This window comes from Cygnus atratus, chromosome 23 (assembly GCF_013377495.2).
Source record: "Cygnus atratus isolate AKBS03 ecotype Queensland, Australia chromosome 23, CAtr_DNAZoo_HiC_assembly, whole genome shotgun sequence".
NCBI classification, from domain to species: domain Eukaryota; kingdom Metazoa; phylum Chordata; class Aves; order Anseriformes; family Anatidae; genus Cygnus; species Cygnus atratus.
Genome location: NC_066384.1, coordinates 150,310 through 168,514, shown reverse-complemented (window position 1 = coordinate 168,514; position 18,205 = coordinate 150,310). Strand labels below are relative to the sequence as shown.

Below are 18,205 nucleotides of genomic sequence, written 5' to 3'. Positions count from 1 at the left end.
CCGCCACCGCCCCGCCCCGCGCTTGCTAAGGCGCATGCGCAAAGCGATCCCGCTTGGCACACTCCTGCCCCTGGTGCGCCTGCGCGCGGCAGCCCCGCCCTCGGCGGGGGGGAGCGCGTGAGGGGCCGCGCGTGCGCACAGAGCACCTGGGGCCGGCCGCGGGCCCTCGCTGCTGCCTGCTGCTGGTGAGGGGCTCCCGGCCGCCGCTCCTCTCCCTGGGGCGGGCGGGGCGCTGCTGTTCGCCGCTGCCTCCTTCGCCTCCTTCGCCTCCCGCAGCGCCGCCGGAGGGTTCCGGCCTCGGCCTCGGGGGAGCGCGGCCAGGCCCCCCGAGGCCCGGTGGCCGCGCTGTCTGTCGGTGCTCGCCTCGGCCCCTGGCGGTGTGCGGGGGGCGCCGGGGGCGGGGGGCTCGGGGGGCGGCGGGCAGTCGTGGTGCCGAGCCGGCTGCTGGCTTGTGGGGGGTTCTGCTGTGAGGGAAACGCGCCTCTGTCTGTCTCTCCTAGTTCCTCAGAGCACTGCAGAATGTCAGGTCTGCTCGAGAGCGTGAGGTGCTCGGAGTGCGTTGACTGGGGAGAAAAGCGGAACACGATCGCTTCGGTGGCTGCGGGAGTGCTGGTACGTGCTGCGCTGCCTCTCCTGTGTCGTTCTGCCAGCGAACTGAAAGTGAGCTGCTAGGAAATAAAAGGAGGACTGGGGGGTTGTTAGCAGCAGAGTTAGCGCTGAGATGTGTTCTGGGTGCTTGCAGCCATACAAGTCTTTCGGTTTCTACCCATGTAATTACTATTGGAGTAGATAAATCATGGGTTTTGCTCTTAACTTTCACTGAACTAAACTGAAAACAAAGCTAGCCATGCTATAAGTGAACTCTAAGTATGATTTTGTAAGCTGGCATTTTTTTCCTAGAGCAATCTTTTGTATTGTTAAAAGGCTTGCATCTGTATTTTAAGCTATTGTGCTTTCTTTTTTTAATAGTTCTTTACTGGTTGGTGGATAATCATAGATGCAGCTGTGAAGTACCCTAAAATGGAAGACTTCAACCATTCTTACCATGCTTGTGGGGTTATAGCCACAATTGCTTTCCTAATGTAAGCGTAACTTCTTGATCACAGCTACACACTCATAGAATTTCTGTGCTGTTACGAATTTAAAAAAAGAGCATAGGCTTTAAATTGAGAGGTAACTGAGAATAACAAATCAAGGCAATATCTGATTGTTACTAACATCATAGAATGGTTTGGGTTGGAAGGGACATTAGAAACTATCTAGTTCCAATGCCCCTGCCATGGGCAGGGACACCTCCCACCAGCCTGCGCTGCCCAAAGCCCCCTCCAGCCTCGCCTTTGGCACTGTCAGGGGTGGGGCAGCCACAGCTGCTCTGGGCAACCTGTTGTAGTGCCCCACCACCATGAAAGTAAAGAATTTTTTCCTAATATCTATTCTAAATCTACCCTCTTTTAGTTTAAAGCCATTACCCCTTGTCCTATCACTATACTCCCTGATAAAGAGTCCCCCCTTCAGCTTTCCTATAAGCCACTTCTAGGTACTGGCAGGTCACTGTAAGATCTCCCCGGAGCCTTCTCTTCTTTAGGCTGAACAACCCCAACCTTCTCAGCATCTCTTCATAGGAAGGGTGCTCCAGCCTTCTGATCATCCTATTGGCCCTCCTCTGGACCTGCTCCAACAGGTCCATGTCCCTCTTATGTTGGTGGTCCTAGAGTTGAATGCAGTACACCAGGTGGGGGTACTGCAGATATATAAGAGCAGATTAGAGGGGGAAAATCGCCTCTCTCAACCTGCTGGTCATGCTTCTTGTGAAGCAGGCCAGGATAATATGTCTTATATTTGTTTATAGTAAGTATATTAACCATTTAAAAAACTGGACATCGTACAGATCCATGTGTTAGTAGTATTTCAAGATTTTTTTAAGTTTTAGCATTGTTCTCCACTTAAAAAAAAAAGTGTAAGAAATGCATCACTATTTAAATGGGTTTCTGAGAAGTTTCTCCTATTGTTTTATAAACACTTACTTCTTGCTTTACCAACGTTTACCCACCTTCATCCTGTTTTGCACATACAGGATCAATGCAGTGTCTAACGGACAAGTTCGGGGTGACAGTTACAGTGAAGGCTGTCTAGGACAAACAGGTAAAGTGGTGTAGGTTATCATACAGGGATCTATGTGAAGTCCATAATTCTTGGAAGAGTTGTAACAACTGTACTGGTGTACATGTGTTTATGTGCATATCTCTGGGGTGTCACAAAAGGTGCTCTGAAACTAAAGCGTGTTCAAAGTTACGGGTGTCTACCCAGACACAGGCACAAAACATCCATACGTCTTTTTTAAGGTGCTCGGATTTGGCTGTTCATTGGTTTTATGATGGCTTTTGGATCTCTGATTGCCTCTATGTGGATCCTTTTTGGAGGCTATGTTGTTAAAGGTAAGACAACATGGAATGTGATTTGATCCGTTTTTGAAAAGTTCAAATATTTTAACTGACTACCGAATTTTGCAACTTATTTTTAGATCCTTTCTAAGGAGGTCCAGTTTTCATATTTTGGTTTCCTAAATACTGCTACTTTCCCTTTTTCTGTTGTGAAAGGGAAACAAGCTGCCGTGCCTGTATGTAAGGAATTCAGGTAGCTATTGTTTGATGTTAGTGGAGTAAAATTAGCAAAGCCTTAGGCTGCAGTATGAGCTCTCTGTAACCTGAACCTGGTATGCAGTGGTGTCAATCACAGCGAGCCACACTGTGTAGGGGCCTGGGTGGCAGCGATGGGGAAGGGGGGATGTGCTGACCAAGGATGGCACCAGATGAGAACCTGCCCTGGGAGATAACAGAAACCAACCTGCCCCACAACAAAGAACAGCTGATCTGAAGGAATATAACTTTTATGTGTCCAGAACTGATTGGACCGTAGCGGATGAAATGAAGATTGTACAGGTATAGGAACCCAGGGAAAGTTTTCAGTGGCGTCCTTCCTTGGAGGCACCCAGCTCGAGCTGATACATGGGTACCATTAAATTCTTGTTGCTTTAAACAGTTGACTCTTTTGAGTGAATTCCAGATACCTGGGGAGACCCATTTTGCTGGGGGAAACAATGGGGATCACCTTACATGAATGCACATTTTGGGTTATAGAACAGGACAGATTTCTTTTATTTGGAAACCTAAATGATTTTGGGGAGCACAAAAGCCACTGAAATTATTTTCCAGTGGGGTAAGCCTTGTGCTCATCTTTGTTTTGCACAGGTGAGTAACAAATTGGAGAAAACCATCTTGTCAGAGAATGAAAAGGGTTATACCAGATGTATAGTGCTATCTTAATTCCGTGAGAGAACAGTCTGCCTTAGGCAGATTTGTTAGTAGTAGTAACAGCACTAGAAGCTTGTTGTGAGATGGGGTATTCTTGAAAAGAATACTACTTCTGAAAAATTAATGGAGTTTTTTTTTTTTCTTTAGAAAAAACAGTAGTATACCCAGGAATAGCTGTGTTTTTCCAGAATGCATTCATCTTTTTCGGGTAAGCCTATTGTCCTTTGTTTCTTACCTGATTTGTTTTCGTTTATTAAAACTGGAGTTTGCTGTAATCTGTTTTTTACTTCAGCTCTATTCTTTTGCAATTAGATATGGGTGAATAAACTGTTGGTTAAGGCACTCTGTGATCTGTCTGCATAGGTCTTGTTGCAGGACCAGGACACGGATTTACAAATACTTCAACTTGCTCCCTGAAATCGTGTATTTAAAATACTAGGTATTTAATCTTCTCCCTTACATACTCATGTACCTTTATTGTTTTAAACAGAGGACTGGTCTTCAAATTTGGTCGCACGGAAGATTTGTGGCAATGAACACGCCTATGGAAGTGCGTTGGCCATGTCTTTTTTTTTAACTGCATAACTCCAAAAATTTTGTAAAACCATTTTGTATACGGTGACCTTCAATTGTGTCTAAAGATAAAACGAGTAAAAATTAAATCATAGCACTAAAAATTCTGTTTTCTTCCTCTGATTTAAATGTAATGTTTTTGACAAACATAAAATTGCTACAAGTAACAATGGAAGTCACTTTTATATGTTTGCTATAAGTAAATAGAATAGTGGAAAACTGATGTATTTAACCAGCTATTTCTATAATATCTTACAATCCAAGACCTACTAAAATGCTTTAAAACAATTTTTTAACATTTATTAAATATTTCCGATGTCCAGACAACATAAACAGTTCCTCAATTTCAAAATTGACTGGTACGTGGCTTTTCTTGTATTACATAGAATGGTGCTGCTTTAGACTTTTTTCCCCCTTGAGTATTTCATTTATTCTATGGTGATATTGAGAGAGTCACTGGTAAATAATTTACTGTTGCTGTGGATGACATTGTAGAGGCACAAGTATAAATTATATAGTTGCTCTAGCTGTAGGTAGTTCATCCACAAAGCTTGCTGTAAGCTATTTCCTAACAACAATAAAAATGAGGGAAGAATACTCTTCAGCTGGGAGTTAGACCAGGGACAGTCACTACCAGGGAGAATTCTGATCCCGTAAGCATACTCACGTGAACAGTGAGATACAGGAAGAGCTATTTTACCCCTTCCTCTACATACATTTTGGCTACTTGCTCAAGAAATCGCTGAGCAAAAAGATGTGGAGGAAAGGGGGGGATAAAATCCGATTCCGTAAAATGACTTCTGCTAGAAAACATCAGAAGAACTTTGCATTGCAGAAGTTATGTTTGTTTCATTGCTGAAAAGTAAAATACTGAATATACAAGTTCAGCTTGGATTGCAGGAGTGCACTAAATGTGAAATAATGCAAGTGTGTAAGTGCATATGTATCAAGCTGAATAGCACTGTAAGCTGATGGAAGCTGCATGCAGTTGGTAAAATAAGTAAGATCACTGGCTATTTTGTGAGCTGGGATTAAGAAAAACTGGCACTTGCTCTGAGTAACTTTGAAACCTGTCTCACACTTCCTTTAATTGCAGTGATCTACTTTGCTTATTCTCTTAATAAACGAGTTGAGGTCAGCATACATTGCTACAGTGAACAAAGAACTTACCCTTTGTTTTCAGTGTTGCAATTTTCCCCTCATTACTTCATTTTTAAGCAAGTGTGCTGAATAAATAAAAACAATCAAAGCCTGACTTTTTTAATTATGTAAGAACTTACATATCAACTATTTGGAAATAATGAAGAAACACAGGATTGTAATCCATAAAAAAGGGGTTTGTTTACACAGAATCTTCTGCACAGTGAGGCTGTAGCTCATGGACCAAAGCCCCTGCTTGTCTCAGCTGAAGTCCTCTGCAAACAGGTATGTGCTGTGTTCCATTCAAATCAAAAGTAAGGCCTTTAAAACATCTTACTGGCAGTCTTAAATCAATACATTCTAAAATCTTTTACTTTTCCAAGTTGACCATCCATCCAGTACAAAAAAAATAGTATGTGCTATTACCAATTCTTGTATCTACAGCGTAGAAGCTCTATATAATGTTCCTTAAAATGTTTAAAAAAACAAACCACTTTTTAAAAATATGAAAAAAGAAAACATCAAAATTCAGCGTGAGACACTTTGGAAATTGGGTTTTAGCATTGGTACCATGAAGCTTGTTGCACAAAATTAGGCCTAATCCAGTTAAATTTATCGCATAACCAGCCCTATCCAAACAAATGGGAATACCCAAGGAAGGACTATTCCCTCATTCTCTGACTGACATTCACGGCTTTACAGCAGCCAGAGCCTTTTGGATAGCTGACCATGTGCAGACTGTCGCTGCTCAAGAATAGTGTTCTAAGGCTTGTTCCGGAAGTAATGAGTAATGATGCTGTTGATTTCAGTGATGTCATCCACAAGCAGAACAATTTAATTTCTTGCCGTTTGAACATCCAGAGAGCTAGCCTGAACCACGCAAGTGTAGATTTTTCTTCAGGCAGTCAGGTAACTCAAGAGTTCAGTCTGGCAAGATGCAGAGTTCTGGCCCAGATCCAGCTCAGTCATTAAATCCTTGCTTTACAAGGCCTCTAACAGAATTTAGCTTAAAAACAAGCACTTTAACACTTCGCTACATCAGAGTAAGTGTACTCCCTGTACACATAATATTAAAATACATATTTTGGCTTTTAAACTGGGGAGTTAAAAATAGCTTTCTAAAAATTTCTAAGCATTTTCACTGATAAGCCATTACAGCGATGAATGCAGCAAACTTTTTTGTATGTGTTCTACAAACTATTTAAGGCAAGACCATTAAAGCAGAAAAGCTAAATGCACAATAACTTTTGCATCTGTAAATTTACAGCCTGGTCTTTCAAGAATAACTAGAACAGTTTGTTACCAAACTTTTGTGTGGGAAGGCTTTTTTGAGCATGAGAATTGATAATTGATTGCTCTTTCATCCCATCATAGTTACTCATTTTATCTAGTGACCTTCTCTTGGTCGATCTTTCATGTGGGTTCATCCATTCAAAATCCAACAGCCAAATGGGGAAACTGCAAGACAAACATTCTTGTATCAGAACATTTTATGCATCAAATCATCATATGAAAAAGGTAATGGAGAGCCTTATTAGAAGCTTATTCTCATTTCTGTGATTCAGACATATTTAGGCACTGAATGTGACCCTGTGCACAAAGCCTGTGTTTATGCACCAGCTTTAAAAGCCACTCTACGCCCAGTAAAGGCCAGGAGACTTGGTCTGCTTACTGGCTTCTAAAAATCCCACTCTTAGATGCTCAAATTTCCTCAAGGACGGTATATGAAGCAGAGGACGTCAGAGCACCTAAGATTATGCATTACAACAGACAAGATCATCTCAGATTTAGCTCTGTGCCCACCAACAGCTCTGAGAATCCTAGCTGAAGGATACATACGTTTACAATATGCAGGCTCTAAACAGTTCATCAAACGGCATTCAAAGTGTACTATGAAATGAATGCTTGGTGCTATATATACTCCCACATGGTTAACTTTACCCTGAAACTTACCTCCCAATAAAAGTGGTCTTCAAAATACTTTGATACAGGGATGATCTTCAACAGTTTGAAGTTTAAGATTAAACCTATTTGTAAAAACATATACATGTATCACAGAAAGGGAAAGACTGTGTATAACTGGAAGTTTCATAGTAACACACATGCAAATGTAACATCAAAATACAAAAGGGGAACAAAATGCTTCATCAGAGCCCCTTGACTCAAGTTGACTTTAAGTACAGAGAAGCGTGCCAGGATTAAGGCCTGTATTATAAAAGCTTAATTTGTACAGGTAAAACTCCATTAAACAGTCTGCCAGATTCTAAAGATATGTAACAAGTCATTAATTTCTTGCATGAAAATTGCCTGTGTATTTAAAGCAAACAGGCTTATCAGCACTGTTAGCTTGAGATTTCAGATGGAAACGTAGATTTTTAAACTTAATGACCAAATGATTGTTTAAGCTGTTTTTTGTAAAAACTGCTTGATTAGCTCAACCTCTTTAACTACACCTGAGCTAATGCAAAGGTTGCAGATCAATTAAAGCACAAAAAATAATTTTAAAGTATATTTCACAGCAACTTCTAACTACCATTTCTCTTTCACTCAAACCAGAATTAACAGAAAAAAATGCAGCTGCCATAAAATAGGCAGAATGTCATACAAGGAACACATGAGCCCTGATGACCCGAAACCACTAGTGATCAAAGGCCTAATGTTTCACTTATGTAAGCAAGCTACTGACGTTAGTGGAACTTTGCAGATTTATACCAACAGGCCTAAAAAATGAGAAACTCTAAGATAGCATTTTTCTGTAAGACAATACCAAAATGTAGAAATATTTTCATCCTCACACATCTCCTGTATGAAATCTGAAGGCAGCTGTTAAGCATCTGTTAAAATAAATGTCGCCAACGAATGAATGGTGCTAGCAGGTTATGTTGAATACATCCCTTCTTCAAAGCCCATCTATGAAGAGTTCTTGGTGTTAATGTGTCCAACAGTTTCCTTCTATATGAACAAATCATTTATACATAGAAACACACTTTAACACCCCAGTTACACTGGCATCTTTCTACCAAGAGTTGCACTGACATGGTAACAGGTGTAATAGGAAGACATTTGCCCACGGGGAAAATGAGGAAGATATTACTGAAACGTTTTTCCATACTTACCTGTAATAAAACCTGTTATCAAGGCAACACTGATGGTCAGGCAGAAGGCACCGATGTAAATCATGACCACATAACCCAGGCTGAAAAGCAAAACAAGTGTTTCACCTTTGACAGTTTGATTTTAACAGAATGTGAATTAATCTGCCTCAGGTGGTGCACGTGCACGTTTCCTGTCAAAACCTCAAAATTATTATTTTAGAGTCTTTATACAGCTGCAATTAGATGTTTTAAGAGATCCTAGCGGAAGCCGTGAACTGTGATGCATTCCTGTGTAAGTTGAGAAACTTACACAAAGAACTTCTTGTATAATGCGACATGGGCTTGATTTGTGAAAATGAGGTGCCAGTGCCATTTCAAAAAAATCCTACAAAGACCTGTACTTCACTGACCCTTTTGCACGATATCTCCCCAGGTATAATTTTCCAGTTGGGTGTCCAGAGTGGCTGTAGTCCAAGCTGGCATTTTTGCCCCTGATTAAGGGTTAAAGCCTTTTTCAGACAGAAATGATGATTTTTTTTTTTGTCTCTCCTGCTGTATTAGCATACAAAGCTTTCCCGAAACACAAAAGTCAAAATGAGTCTTGGAAGGATGTGCTTCCCCATCCTTCATCTCCCATGTCCGCTGTATTTAATATCAAATGAAAAGGGAGAGAAAATGGGACCAAAATATAACATTAAAGTTCTGATCCAAAGCCTGCTCAACTCAGAAAGTCTGTATACTAACATTTTTGGACTTCAGAGATGATCTGAGGTTATCTGGTAAAATACGATTTATCTGTGATGACTTTCAGGCTTTCTGTATGTATGAGAACTCTATTCAGGGTACCATACAATAATCATTAAACTTATTAATAGCAAAAAATGATGTACCTTGGTAAAACAGTCCATTTTTTTATTACTAAGAGAACAACCTGGGCAACAGCTCCAAGTAAACCAGGCAAGCCAAAAGTGAAATGAACTCCAGATGCATCATGAATCTTGAGAGCAGGATTCAAGTATCTCTGGAAAGAGGAAAAAGTTTAACTGACAGACAAAACCTCAGGTCGATTACAGCACATTGCCTATCTTAGAAAAATAATTTTGGTCTTTTAACTTGCAGTCCTGCACTCCAGTCAAGTCTTCGTTTCCTGGCTTTAATTTCTTTGAAAGAGAGGTTTACTTTGAGGTATTCTATGTTGGAAAAGAAGTTTATACAGCTTATACAAAAGGAATTTCAGGTTTTGAGCATTACCTGTAAACAGAAAGATCCTAATATGGTTATCAGACTGGCAAGCAGACCCAAAATCATTGCAATCCAGGGATAGTCAATACTCTCTGCTGCATAACAAACAGTAACCCCACCCGCTAGTGCTGCACTGTGGACATGAGTCTGTAAAATAAAATAACAAAAACATGAAGTGAGAATTCAGTCATTGCTTGTCTTATAGCTGTACAATATCATAGACCACTAATCTTATGCAAGTAGAATGTCTTTTGCATGAATTTGTGCTTCTGTATACGGTGAATTACCATCTGAGAATATAATTTCTAAGTTACATTTAAAGACTTCTGCTTGGTGGGCTAATGACGACTGTGAAGCTGAAAATTTGGAGCTGTTTTTACTTAATAGATATTATACCTTCAGTGCTTTACTGAAAGTAACAGAAAAATAGCTTTTCCACACCGCAGTTCTCTCTCAAGTCTTACCATTCTGAATTTTCCATCCTTTGTGGTGAGAACAGACAAGGTGAAGGCAGTTACAGCACTCACTGCAAGTGCAAAGTAGGTGTTGTAGATTGCTTTGGTCTTGTCTGCATCAGCTAGTACAGAATTGAAGCTTGGCCAGAATACCCAAAGAAAGAGAGTGCCTTGGAGACAAAGACAAGCAACTATCATTAGCTGCTCTAAAACACAGTAAATCAATCACAGGCTGTGTCTGGAAGGCTCCAGCCCACATTTTTGCATTTGCTGCAATTCTGCAATTCCCTTGTTGTGAACAAAGGATAGCAGCACTTTACAGCACAGATAGCCCTGGGAGCTGACTGCTATTCCAACACCTTCCCAGAAACTTGGTAATGTCATACATGCAGCCAAATCAAGGCTCTGCTGGGAGTTGGCTGGTCTTTCATGGAGCTGAAGGCAGGATGTACTTAATGCTTTTCAATAACACCTTTAAAAACAACTTTCTCATATATAGTCCCCTTAAACAGAGGTTTAAATACAAGTGGGAACAATTTCACCGTTCACTTCCAAACAATTAGCATTATGCTTGTTCTGCACAGGCATTTGAAAACAGGCTTTCAATGGTACCAAAAGTAACGACATCCAGGAATATTAAGCACTGCTGAACAGAAGAAACTTTTTGAAAATCCAGGAGTTTGCTCCGCTGTTTTTGCACAGATGACAGCGCAGACAAGCTGCAGTTTATTTTGCTTTGTCTAGACATTAATCGTTGTTGTTCAACTTCCATAGCTAATATTCACTTCTCCATAACTGAACCAGAGAGGTACCAGTCCCTGAGCACTTCACCTGACAGTAAAATTTTAAGTTTTCTTTTGTCAAGTCTATTAAGAAATGACACAGGCAATGTCACTATAAAGCACAATGGTTAAATCCAGCTCCCCTGGCAGCTAATGCTTTTCTAAAAGCTTATCTTGTCTCCCTGAAATGCTGAACTGTGTCTGCTAAATTTCACCCTTTCAGTGCACCAAAGAGGTGATAATCTTGCCTCTCAGACAGGGTATTTGGCCCATTAACCTTGATTTGATCTGGAAAACTGACAGGCTTCCCAGCAAACTAGTACTATTTGTTCAGATTACGTTCCTAACTCATGTTTTTCTGCAAGTGTAGTGCTATTGCTGTCAACGATATCCCTTGAGAAATGGACTTCTTCATAAGTTCAGTGCTTGCAGTCTACCCCAAAAGACTGGATACATTTCACCCCACAGGTGATATACTAATCTGCCAAATGAAGTCTTAAGTTTGCTTCAGGTGGGTCTGTCCCACCAACCAAGATATGGGACTAAATTGCCATTTGGCAATTCAAAACCAGTGCTAGCAGTGAAGACTGGTGGAATTACCCTTACTATGACAATCTTATAAACATTAATTCAGTAGTTAGTTATTAAAAAAAAAAACAACAAACAAACAAAAAAAAACTACTAATGTTACTGACATATTCTTATGAGCACCTGCTCAGCTATGAAAATCAAAGATTTACAATATGGTTCCAAATATGGATGAAGACTTCAGCACTCTTCACACAGTCCTCAGAAAAAAATGGAACTATAAGGAATTTGCTTGCTCCTTTCTGCCCATGTTACCTTAGATATTACCCAAGGTATAGATATATAATTACTTAGGATAGCAAGCACTTGCTTGTAGCAAGCTGTACTAAAATTATAACAATGGCTTAAGAGCATCTTGATAAGTTGATTAAAATACTGTTCTGTAATTCTCCAGCAAAGCAAGAACTTCAGGGACTCAGAAGAACAGCATTTAAATTTCTCTTTCCCCAAAGAAAAAATTTCACCTTCTTTGGGGTGAAGACCAACTGAGAATTACACTCTGGGCCTTCATTGCAAGATCTTAGTTCAGCTGGTGACAGTTACATAACAGAAGTCACAATAATGAGGAAACTAAATTGTTTCTTTAAGAAAAAAAATGGAATTCCCATATGTTCAGCCTATCATCACTCAGATCCTTTCTCATGCGCATGTCTGTATCATATTCCCCTCCTTTCAGTGGGTTTTTATCTTCTCATTTACGTTACTAGGCAGGGACTGTATTTTTATATCTCTGTACAGCACCTTGCAAAGAAAAACTGAGCCTCAGCCCAGCTGGAACTCTAAACACTACTGAAATACAAGTAATAACCTCAGTGCATATGTCCCTTACCGATATGCCTATACAAGGCCAAAAGAGAGAATTCAGCTGGGAGAGGGAACAGTTAATTTGCTGTAGACTTTGAGCTGAGACTGACACAAGCAAACAGCCTCTGCAAGAGTGACTTACATGCCTGGTAGGAAAACTGCCAAGACTCACCAACTCATTGTCAGAAACCACAAACCACAGCAGCATTCTATGCTGGACAGCACTCAGACCTGTACTTTGAATGCAAAAGCTTCAGTGTGCCATGGCCTGTTCCCCAAAACCTCCCTCTTGCTCTCACTGCAATCTCTTCTTTCATCTGAGACATTAAACCAAATGTCTTACCCAACATTGACAATAAATCCGACTTCGGGGTACTTGCATTCTTCTCAGACCTTGGTGATGGCTCAGAGAAATGTGAGGAGACTGCCAGACCAAAGTAGGCTCCAAACAGGTGAACGTGCATCATGCTGAGGTTGTCTGGAACCTGTATCAACAGAATAATTTTGTAACATTTTATGCCACAGAAACCCTTTGATGAAGACCCTGATATAGTTACTCATACAACCTCCGTATGAACTATTTGTTATCACAGTCACTCAGTTTAGGCATGAGTTATTAATGCCACATTAATTTATCTGAGCTCAGTGTAGCTCATAAACACACAATTCAGCTATAGAGAGCCTGAAGTACATTTACATTGTACATTAAATGCAGGTCTTTCTGTGCTGTCCAGGCTGGGCTCGTCTATCATTCACGCTGTTAATCTTCCAGATTGAACCAACAGGGAGGGAGCAAAGGTTAAAGATAATTAGTACCTTAGCATAGGTCAAAGCTTTCATTCATGTGTTGGGGGTGGGTCAGGGCATGGGTAAGGTCAAATGCACTATATCCCAGTCCATCAGATCAGCTTATCCTTCAAGGTCAAGAATCAGCCAATTATATTGGTGCAGAATACTCAGCATTTGGAGGTTGATGCTTAAATATACTCTCATGGTCAGACTTCATAACTCAGTGAAATCATAGCCACAATCTAACCGAATGAGATAAAATACACTGATGTTCCCATCAGCATAGCACTAAGGAATCACCAAAAAGCAGCACTTTCAAAGTCCATGTGAAACTTTCCCCTCTGTTACTAGAAATCATACTACTATACCTGCAGGAATCGCTTGTTGATCCATCTGCTCACATGGAAAACTATTACCTCTACAACTGTCATCACAATTAATTGTATAGGATTAGTTTTCCCAAGAACTGCTCCACTGGAGATGACCACAGCAGTCATACTCACAACAGCCGTTGTTATGCTGTAATGAAAGAAAGAAAATAATAATAATTCCATATCGGGACCACACCAGGGGCAATGAAAGAACGACAGATGGCCAAGTGTACTTGACACTCCAAAGCCCTCCAAAAAGTCTGCAAATGACCATGCTAATTCACATCAGGTCAACAAAACAAGGCATTATCCTTGACAAAAAGCAGTCAGCAGCTCCAGATTAGTTCTTGTGAGAAATGGAATAATTACATTTTCAGACCACCTTCCTTTGCTTCTTGGAGGAGGAGAACCAATAAACCTTCCATCAGAATGGAGCACTGGACACCAAGTACAATAACGAGGAGGTTGAATCCTGTGCTGCTAAAGCTGTATCTTTTTAGAAACGCCAGGAAAAAGCCAAATCCAAAAATCACCATGTTGTTGACATCTTGAAAATCTGCGTGACAGAAAAGACCAAGAGAGCAGTCAAGTGATTAATGCAGACTGGATTTCTGGTTTAAAAAAAATAAAAAAAATAAAAAAAATAAAAAAAATAAAAAAACACAATTAACTAAGAAGCCTTTAGATAAAAAATTGGGTGCCAATATTATTTTTTAAAGATTCCCAAAGCTTTCTTTCTGATCCATAAGCAACTAGAAAGACAATACCATTGGCCCTGAATTTAATTTTACAAAGCGACTTCAGAACAGATGAACACGGAAACCATTGCATAAAAGGAAGAGGTTTTCCAAGGTACAAGGTCTTGGATCTGTAGGCCTGGAAGTATCCCCCAGGACATGGTAACAGTCATAGTCTCATATGGCTGTGCAGACCTCTACATACAGCAAAATACTAAACTGCTAGTAAGCAGGTCTCATTTTTCCCAGCTATAAAACAGGGAGGGCAATACCAGAATGTCACGAGGATTAATCAACTCACTTTTGCACAGCACTCTAAATACTTTATACGCTATGGCTGTAGCATACTCTGTTCATACATTCCTTTAATGAACGCACAAAATGCATTTCCAGAATATATTTAAGCCCTTAATTCCACTGTAATAGCTTCATGTACTTGGAGCAAGCATTCAGATGGAAAACACTGCCATCTTGAATTTTTACTTCGTAGCACGCCGCCTTCACTGCGCAAGAGTTAGGCCCGTAACTCCGTGCAGTGCCTGCCCTCAGAAGTTTATGTTCATAGGAATCAAGATTACCACCAACAGACAGCAGAAACAGATAAGCAAGGCAATTAGTATCACATCTTTGTTCACTGTCTTTGCTTTGATATAAATAAATATAATACATGGCAAAGAAGAGTACTTAAAGGGCAGTAAAAACATTCTACTCATTAACAAAAACACAAAACTGTTGAATCCCAACTCTGCTGCACTGCAAAATAAAAGCACACATTCAACCCTTCCTTTCACAGCAAAACCAGCAGTCTTACCTGTGTAGGAAATGTTTGAGATGGAGGCATTGTAACCTGAGAACAAAAAGTAGAAGAGGATGACGAAAACAGTTTCCAGAAAAAGGATTAGCCACGGCACACTTTTTCGGAAGCTGCGGTAATTAGAAGGCATTGTGCACTAGACCATACATAAGCACAAACGCATTAATATTTTTTCTATAAAAATGTTCCAGTAACCTCAAACCAATAGAAAAGGCGGAGGGGGGAGGGAGGAGGGGCAGAAATAAAAGAGATAAAAAGCCTAAGAGGCGTCAGCAAGGAACAGTTCCTTATCTGTGACGGGTCAGGAGCCCAAGCTCGCCACAGCTGACATGGACTGAGCTCTGAGTGTTCACGAACACAGACATATCAAATTGTCAATACTGTAATGCTCCAGGATACCTTCCATACAGCTGCTCTGGTGCCTTACAGATAAGCTACGTTGCAAGTAAAGAACATGGACTCGTAAGAGTAGGATGTTGAAGTTCATGCTAAATCATTATTTATTTACATCTAGTCATCCTAGATCCAAACCCCTCCATCTAAACATCAGGGAGGGTCCTGCTGAGATTCTGACTGTGATTCTTGGGTTGGCTGCCCTCACACACTGAATCCAACCCAGTGCCAGGGAATTGAGACTCTTTGGACAAGCAGAAGTAACATAGCATTTTCTGTGCTACTTGCAATATTGGTCTATTTTTTTTTAGAGTATGGCTATGGAAGCAGCCACAGTGAACACTCTAGTAAACCTTGGTAACCCCTGTACCTGGAAGTTGCAGGCAGACATGCTGCAGGCTTTAAACCCTCCCAATTCTTTCTTTCAGATCTAAACTGCATCCAGAAATTTATCAACTTTTATTACCACATTGTGGCTACAAGGTACTTGTTGCCTTATGGGTTGTGAGCTCTTTGGTTGTCATAGGTTTTTTTTGTTTTGTTTTGTTTTAAACAGGAGCCATTAGAGTTAACGTTTTGGGCACATAAGAAGGGCCATATGGTAAAAGTTAGCTATGTGCATTGTGTGTTCTTATCCACAGTCACTGTAATTTGATAGATAAGGTTATATGGCCTGTTGAGGACAGGCAATTAATGACTCCATAATCTGAATTTCTTCAGATTATGAATTATAATTCTTCAGATTACTATCTTCTCAGTATTCACTATGCTTCTGGGAAACTGAACCCTTCTTTGTTCGGGTAGTGTAGACCAACATACTAAGGTTATGTCTCTGACTTCCCACTTAGAGGCCCTATCAAATTGAGTGCTGTGCTTGCATGCTGGGCTTTGAGGTAACAGCAACGCATACAAATAGAAAGAAAGCCACCTACTGGTGAAAGAAGTATGTATAAAACAAAAATGTATGTGTAATTCCATTTCGCTTATATTTGTTAAGTACATATGAGCCCTAAAAACTCATACAACCTGCAAAGGACTCCTTTTAGATATATTAACACTGTTAGGAAAAAATAAATAAATTTTAAAAATGGATATTTTGAAGCCCCATCAAGGAATAAGTATGGAAACTTGACAGGGCAAAACAAAAGGTAAAGACAGTTTGTAACTGGAAATGGGAAAGGAGAAAAGGAAAAACTCCTCCAAGGAAAAGCCTAATTCAAGATAGCAGAACCTGTCTAAAAGTGAAGACTAGGGGGGGGAACAAAGAAAACAACAACAAACAAACAACAAAGAAGGGGTTTCACAGAATCACGGAATCATCTAGATTGGAAAAGACCTCCAAGATCACCGAGTCCAACCTCTGACCTAGCACTAACAAGTCTGTTACGTACTATTGAATATCTGCACTCAAACATTTGAAGGTGCTATTTAAATTTAACAATTACATGGGACTTCTCCCAGCTCAGGACAGGAGGAAGGAACAATTCCCCTTCTGCAAAACCCAGACTACACAACACAATGGCTTTCAAGCCGTATGTGAAACATTTGCAGTTGTGGTGGTATTTTGGACTTTCCTCATATGCAATATCAAATTGCTTTACCAGCTTTTACTTAGGCCTAATAAAACCGCAAGTTAACAAAAACTACCCTTACTTCCATTTCAGAAACTCCTAATGAACATTTAAATGGATTTCCAAAACGTGCAGAGCACTGCCCTAACTTCAGAAAAATCCCAATGCCGGAACATTTGCGTTCAGCTCCTTTTTGTGGGAATTGGACCATGTGGACAACTCAGACGTTACCAGAACATCAGGTGAACTTTTTTCTGGAGAAGGGAACCGCTGAAACATGACATTAGGAGCTGATTTGGGTCACTGACGCTGTTTGTGCGATTTATGAACGCGACATATTTTTCATCATTTTCCAGCAAGAATCGTGCTCAGGCTTTAAGAGTGACTGGGAGCTCCTTCCACCATTGCACCCCCACCAGATGAACAGAAACATATATATATATATTTTTTTTTTTTGATGTCTGTTACCAAGTCTCCTGGCAGCGTTAACACTCACGGGGAAAATACTCCAAAAGCTAGGAATTTAACCGTATTTTTCCCCCAGGACTCTTCTTAAGAACTACGTACCACACTAACTGTTTTTTTGGGATTTCCGCCTTAAACTCCCTCCCAGCCAGAACGCCCGAGGCGCAGTGACCGCGGGCACGGCGGGACAGGAGCCCGGTCCCACGCCGGGGCTCCGCCAGCGCCACCCTCCCGTCAGCCCTGCCGCGGGGCCCGGCAGCGCCGCGGGCCTCCCTCCCCGCCCGCCGCTTCGCCCCGTCTGGTGCTCGGCCAGGGGGCGCCGTTCCGCCCCACAGGGGCCAGGCGGGGCCGGGACGGCCGGCCCCGGCCCCGGCGGCCGAGGGACGAGCGGGCGGCAGCGAGAGGCCGGCAGCCGGCCCGGGCCCCGCCGCGCTGCGGGCGGCCGAGGGGCGGCCGAGGAGCCAGGCCCGGAGGCCGCCGCCAGCTCCCGCTCGGCCTCCGCAGCCCCCCGCGGAGCGGGGCCCGGCCGGCACCGAGCACGCCAGGGCGGCGCAGGCCCCACCCCACCCGCCTTGGGGCCCTGCCCCTCATGGGCCCGGCCGCCTCCTGCCGCGGGCTCTGATTGGCCCAGCCCCAAGCCCCGCCCGCCCGCGGGAAGGCCGGGACAGGACGCCGCGTCGCCCCGCCCTCCCGTCCCGCTCCGCGGTTGGGCCGCCGGCTGTCACTCCCGTGTGCGCGCCCCCGCGTGCTGCAGGAGGGCGCCCGTCCCCGTGCTGCTTTGTGCCCGCCCCGCCCCCCGCGAAACGTCCGGCCGGGGCCGCGCTGTGCTGGGAGCACGGCGCGCCCGGGGACTTGGCTCTCCCGACAGATGATTTGCCGGCGCGGCTGCCAATCATTATGGGGGCGGAGCTCTTCAGCGTTACGCTGTCAGAGGGAATTAAGCCCCGCCTTCTTCCGCTTCCGACTGGATAGCTGAGCTGTCCTGTTCTTTTTTTTTTTCTTTTCTATTGGGCAGCACTGCTGTCAATCGCAGCACGGGGCGGGAACTAGCTCAAGACGACAGTGGGCGGGAGCA

The 18,205-nt window shown here is 42.3% G+C and overlaps 2 protein-coding genes across 7 annotated transcripts; one reads left to right on the top strand and one right to left on the bottom strand.

The window, feature by feature from the left end:
- Positions 1–54: 54 nt before the first annotated feature.
- TMEM50A (transmembrane protein 50A) lies at positions 55–17,234 on the top strand. Of its 5 annotated transcripts, XR_004781011.2 has the most exons (8): positions 55–185; positions 501–660; positions 970–1,082; positions 2,075–2,142; positions 2,343–2,435; positions 3,459–3,519; positions 5,235–5,309; positions 16,759–17,234. XR_004781011.2 is itself a non-coding variant. In XM_035562029.2 (7 exons), the coding sequence occupies exons 2-7, from the start codon at positions 520–522 to the stop codon at positions 3,845–3,847; spliced, it is 522 nt and encodes a 173-aa protein (XP_035417922.1). In that variant the 5' UTR covers positions 55–185; positions 501–519; the 3' UTR covers positions 3,848–4,236. The 5 variants fall into 5 exon arrangements, 4 of the variants coding, with proteins under 4 accessions (XP_035417922.1, XP_035417923.1, XP_035417924.1 ...); XM_035562029.2 differs by lacking the exons at positions 5,235–5,309; positions 16,759–17,234 and adding an exon at positions 3,802–4,236; XM_035562030.2 differs by lacking the exons at positions 5,235–5,309; positions 16,759–17,234 and adding an exon at positions 3,802–4,236 and having other exon boundaries at positions 56–185; positions 501–612.
- LOC118255673 (RH-like protein) lies at positions 4,287–17,398 on the bottom strand. Of its 2 annotated transcripts, none has more exons than XM_035562023.2 (10): positions 14,699–14,831; positions 13,520–13,706; positions 13,148–13,298; positions 12,334–12,475; positions 9,826–9,986; positions 9,371–9,508; positions 9,010–9,140; positions 8,141–8,220; positions 6,978–7,051; positions 4,287–6,482 (listed from the first exon to the last, which is right to left on the bottom strand). In XM_035562023.2, exons 1-10 carry the CDS (start codon positions 14,829–14,831, stop codon positions 6,456–6,458), a joined length of 1,224 nt encoding a protein of 407 aa, XP_035417916.1. In that variant the 3' UTR covers positions 4,287–6,455. The 2 variants fall into 2 exon arrangements, with proteins under 2 accessions (XP_035417916.1, XP_035417918.1); XM_035562025.2 differs by adding an exon at positions 17,233–17,398 and having other exon boundaries at positions 5,316–7,051; positions 14,699–14,734.
- Between the last annotated feature and the right edge of the window lie 807 nt (positions 17,399–18,205).

What these genes read in the sequence shown, in the direction of transcription:
- TMEM50A (XM_035562029.2), top strand. Translation starts at nt 520, where the DNA reads ATGTCAGGTCTGCTCGAGAGCGTGAGGTGCTCGGAGTGCGTTGACTGG. An exon ending in GTTCTGCCAGCGAACTGAAA is followed by an intron (nt 661 to 969) that starts GTGAGCTGCTAG and finishes TTTTTTTAATAG; the next exon opens with TTCTTTACTGGTTGGTGGAT. An exon ending in AGGCTGTCTAGGACAAACAG is followed by an intron (nt 2,143 to 2,342) that starts GTAAAGTGGTGT and finishes GTCTTTTTTAAG; the next exon opens with GTGCTCGGATTTGGCTGTTC.
- LOC118255673 (XM_035562023.2), bottom strand. Translation starts at nt 14,831, where the DNA reads ATGCCTTCTAATTACCGCAGCTTCCGAAAAAGTGTGCCGTGGCTAATC. An exon ending in CTCAAACATTTCCTACACAG is followed by an intron (nt 13,707 to 14,698) that starts GTAAGACTGCTG and finishes TCTGTCACGCAG; the next exon opens with ATTTTCAAGATGTCAACAAC. An exon ending in GGATTTATTGTCAATGTTGG is followed by an intron (nt 9,987 to 12,333) that starts GTAAGACATTTG and finishes TTTGTCTCCAAG; the next exon opens with GCACTCTCTTTCTTTGGGTA.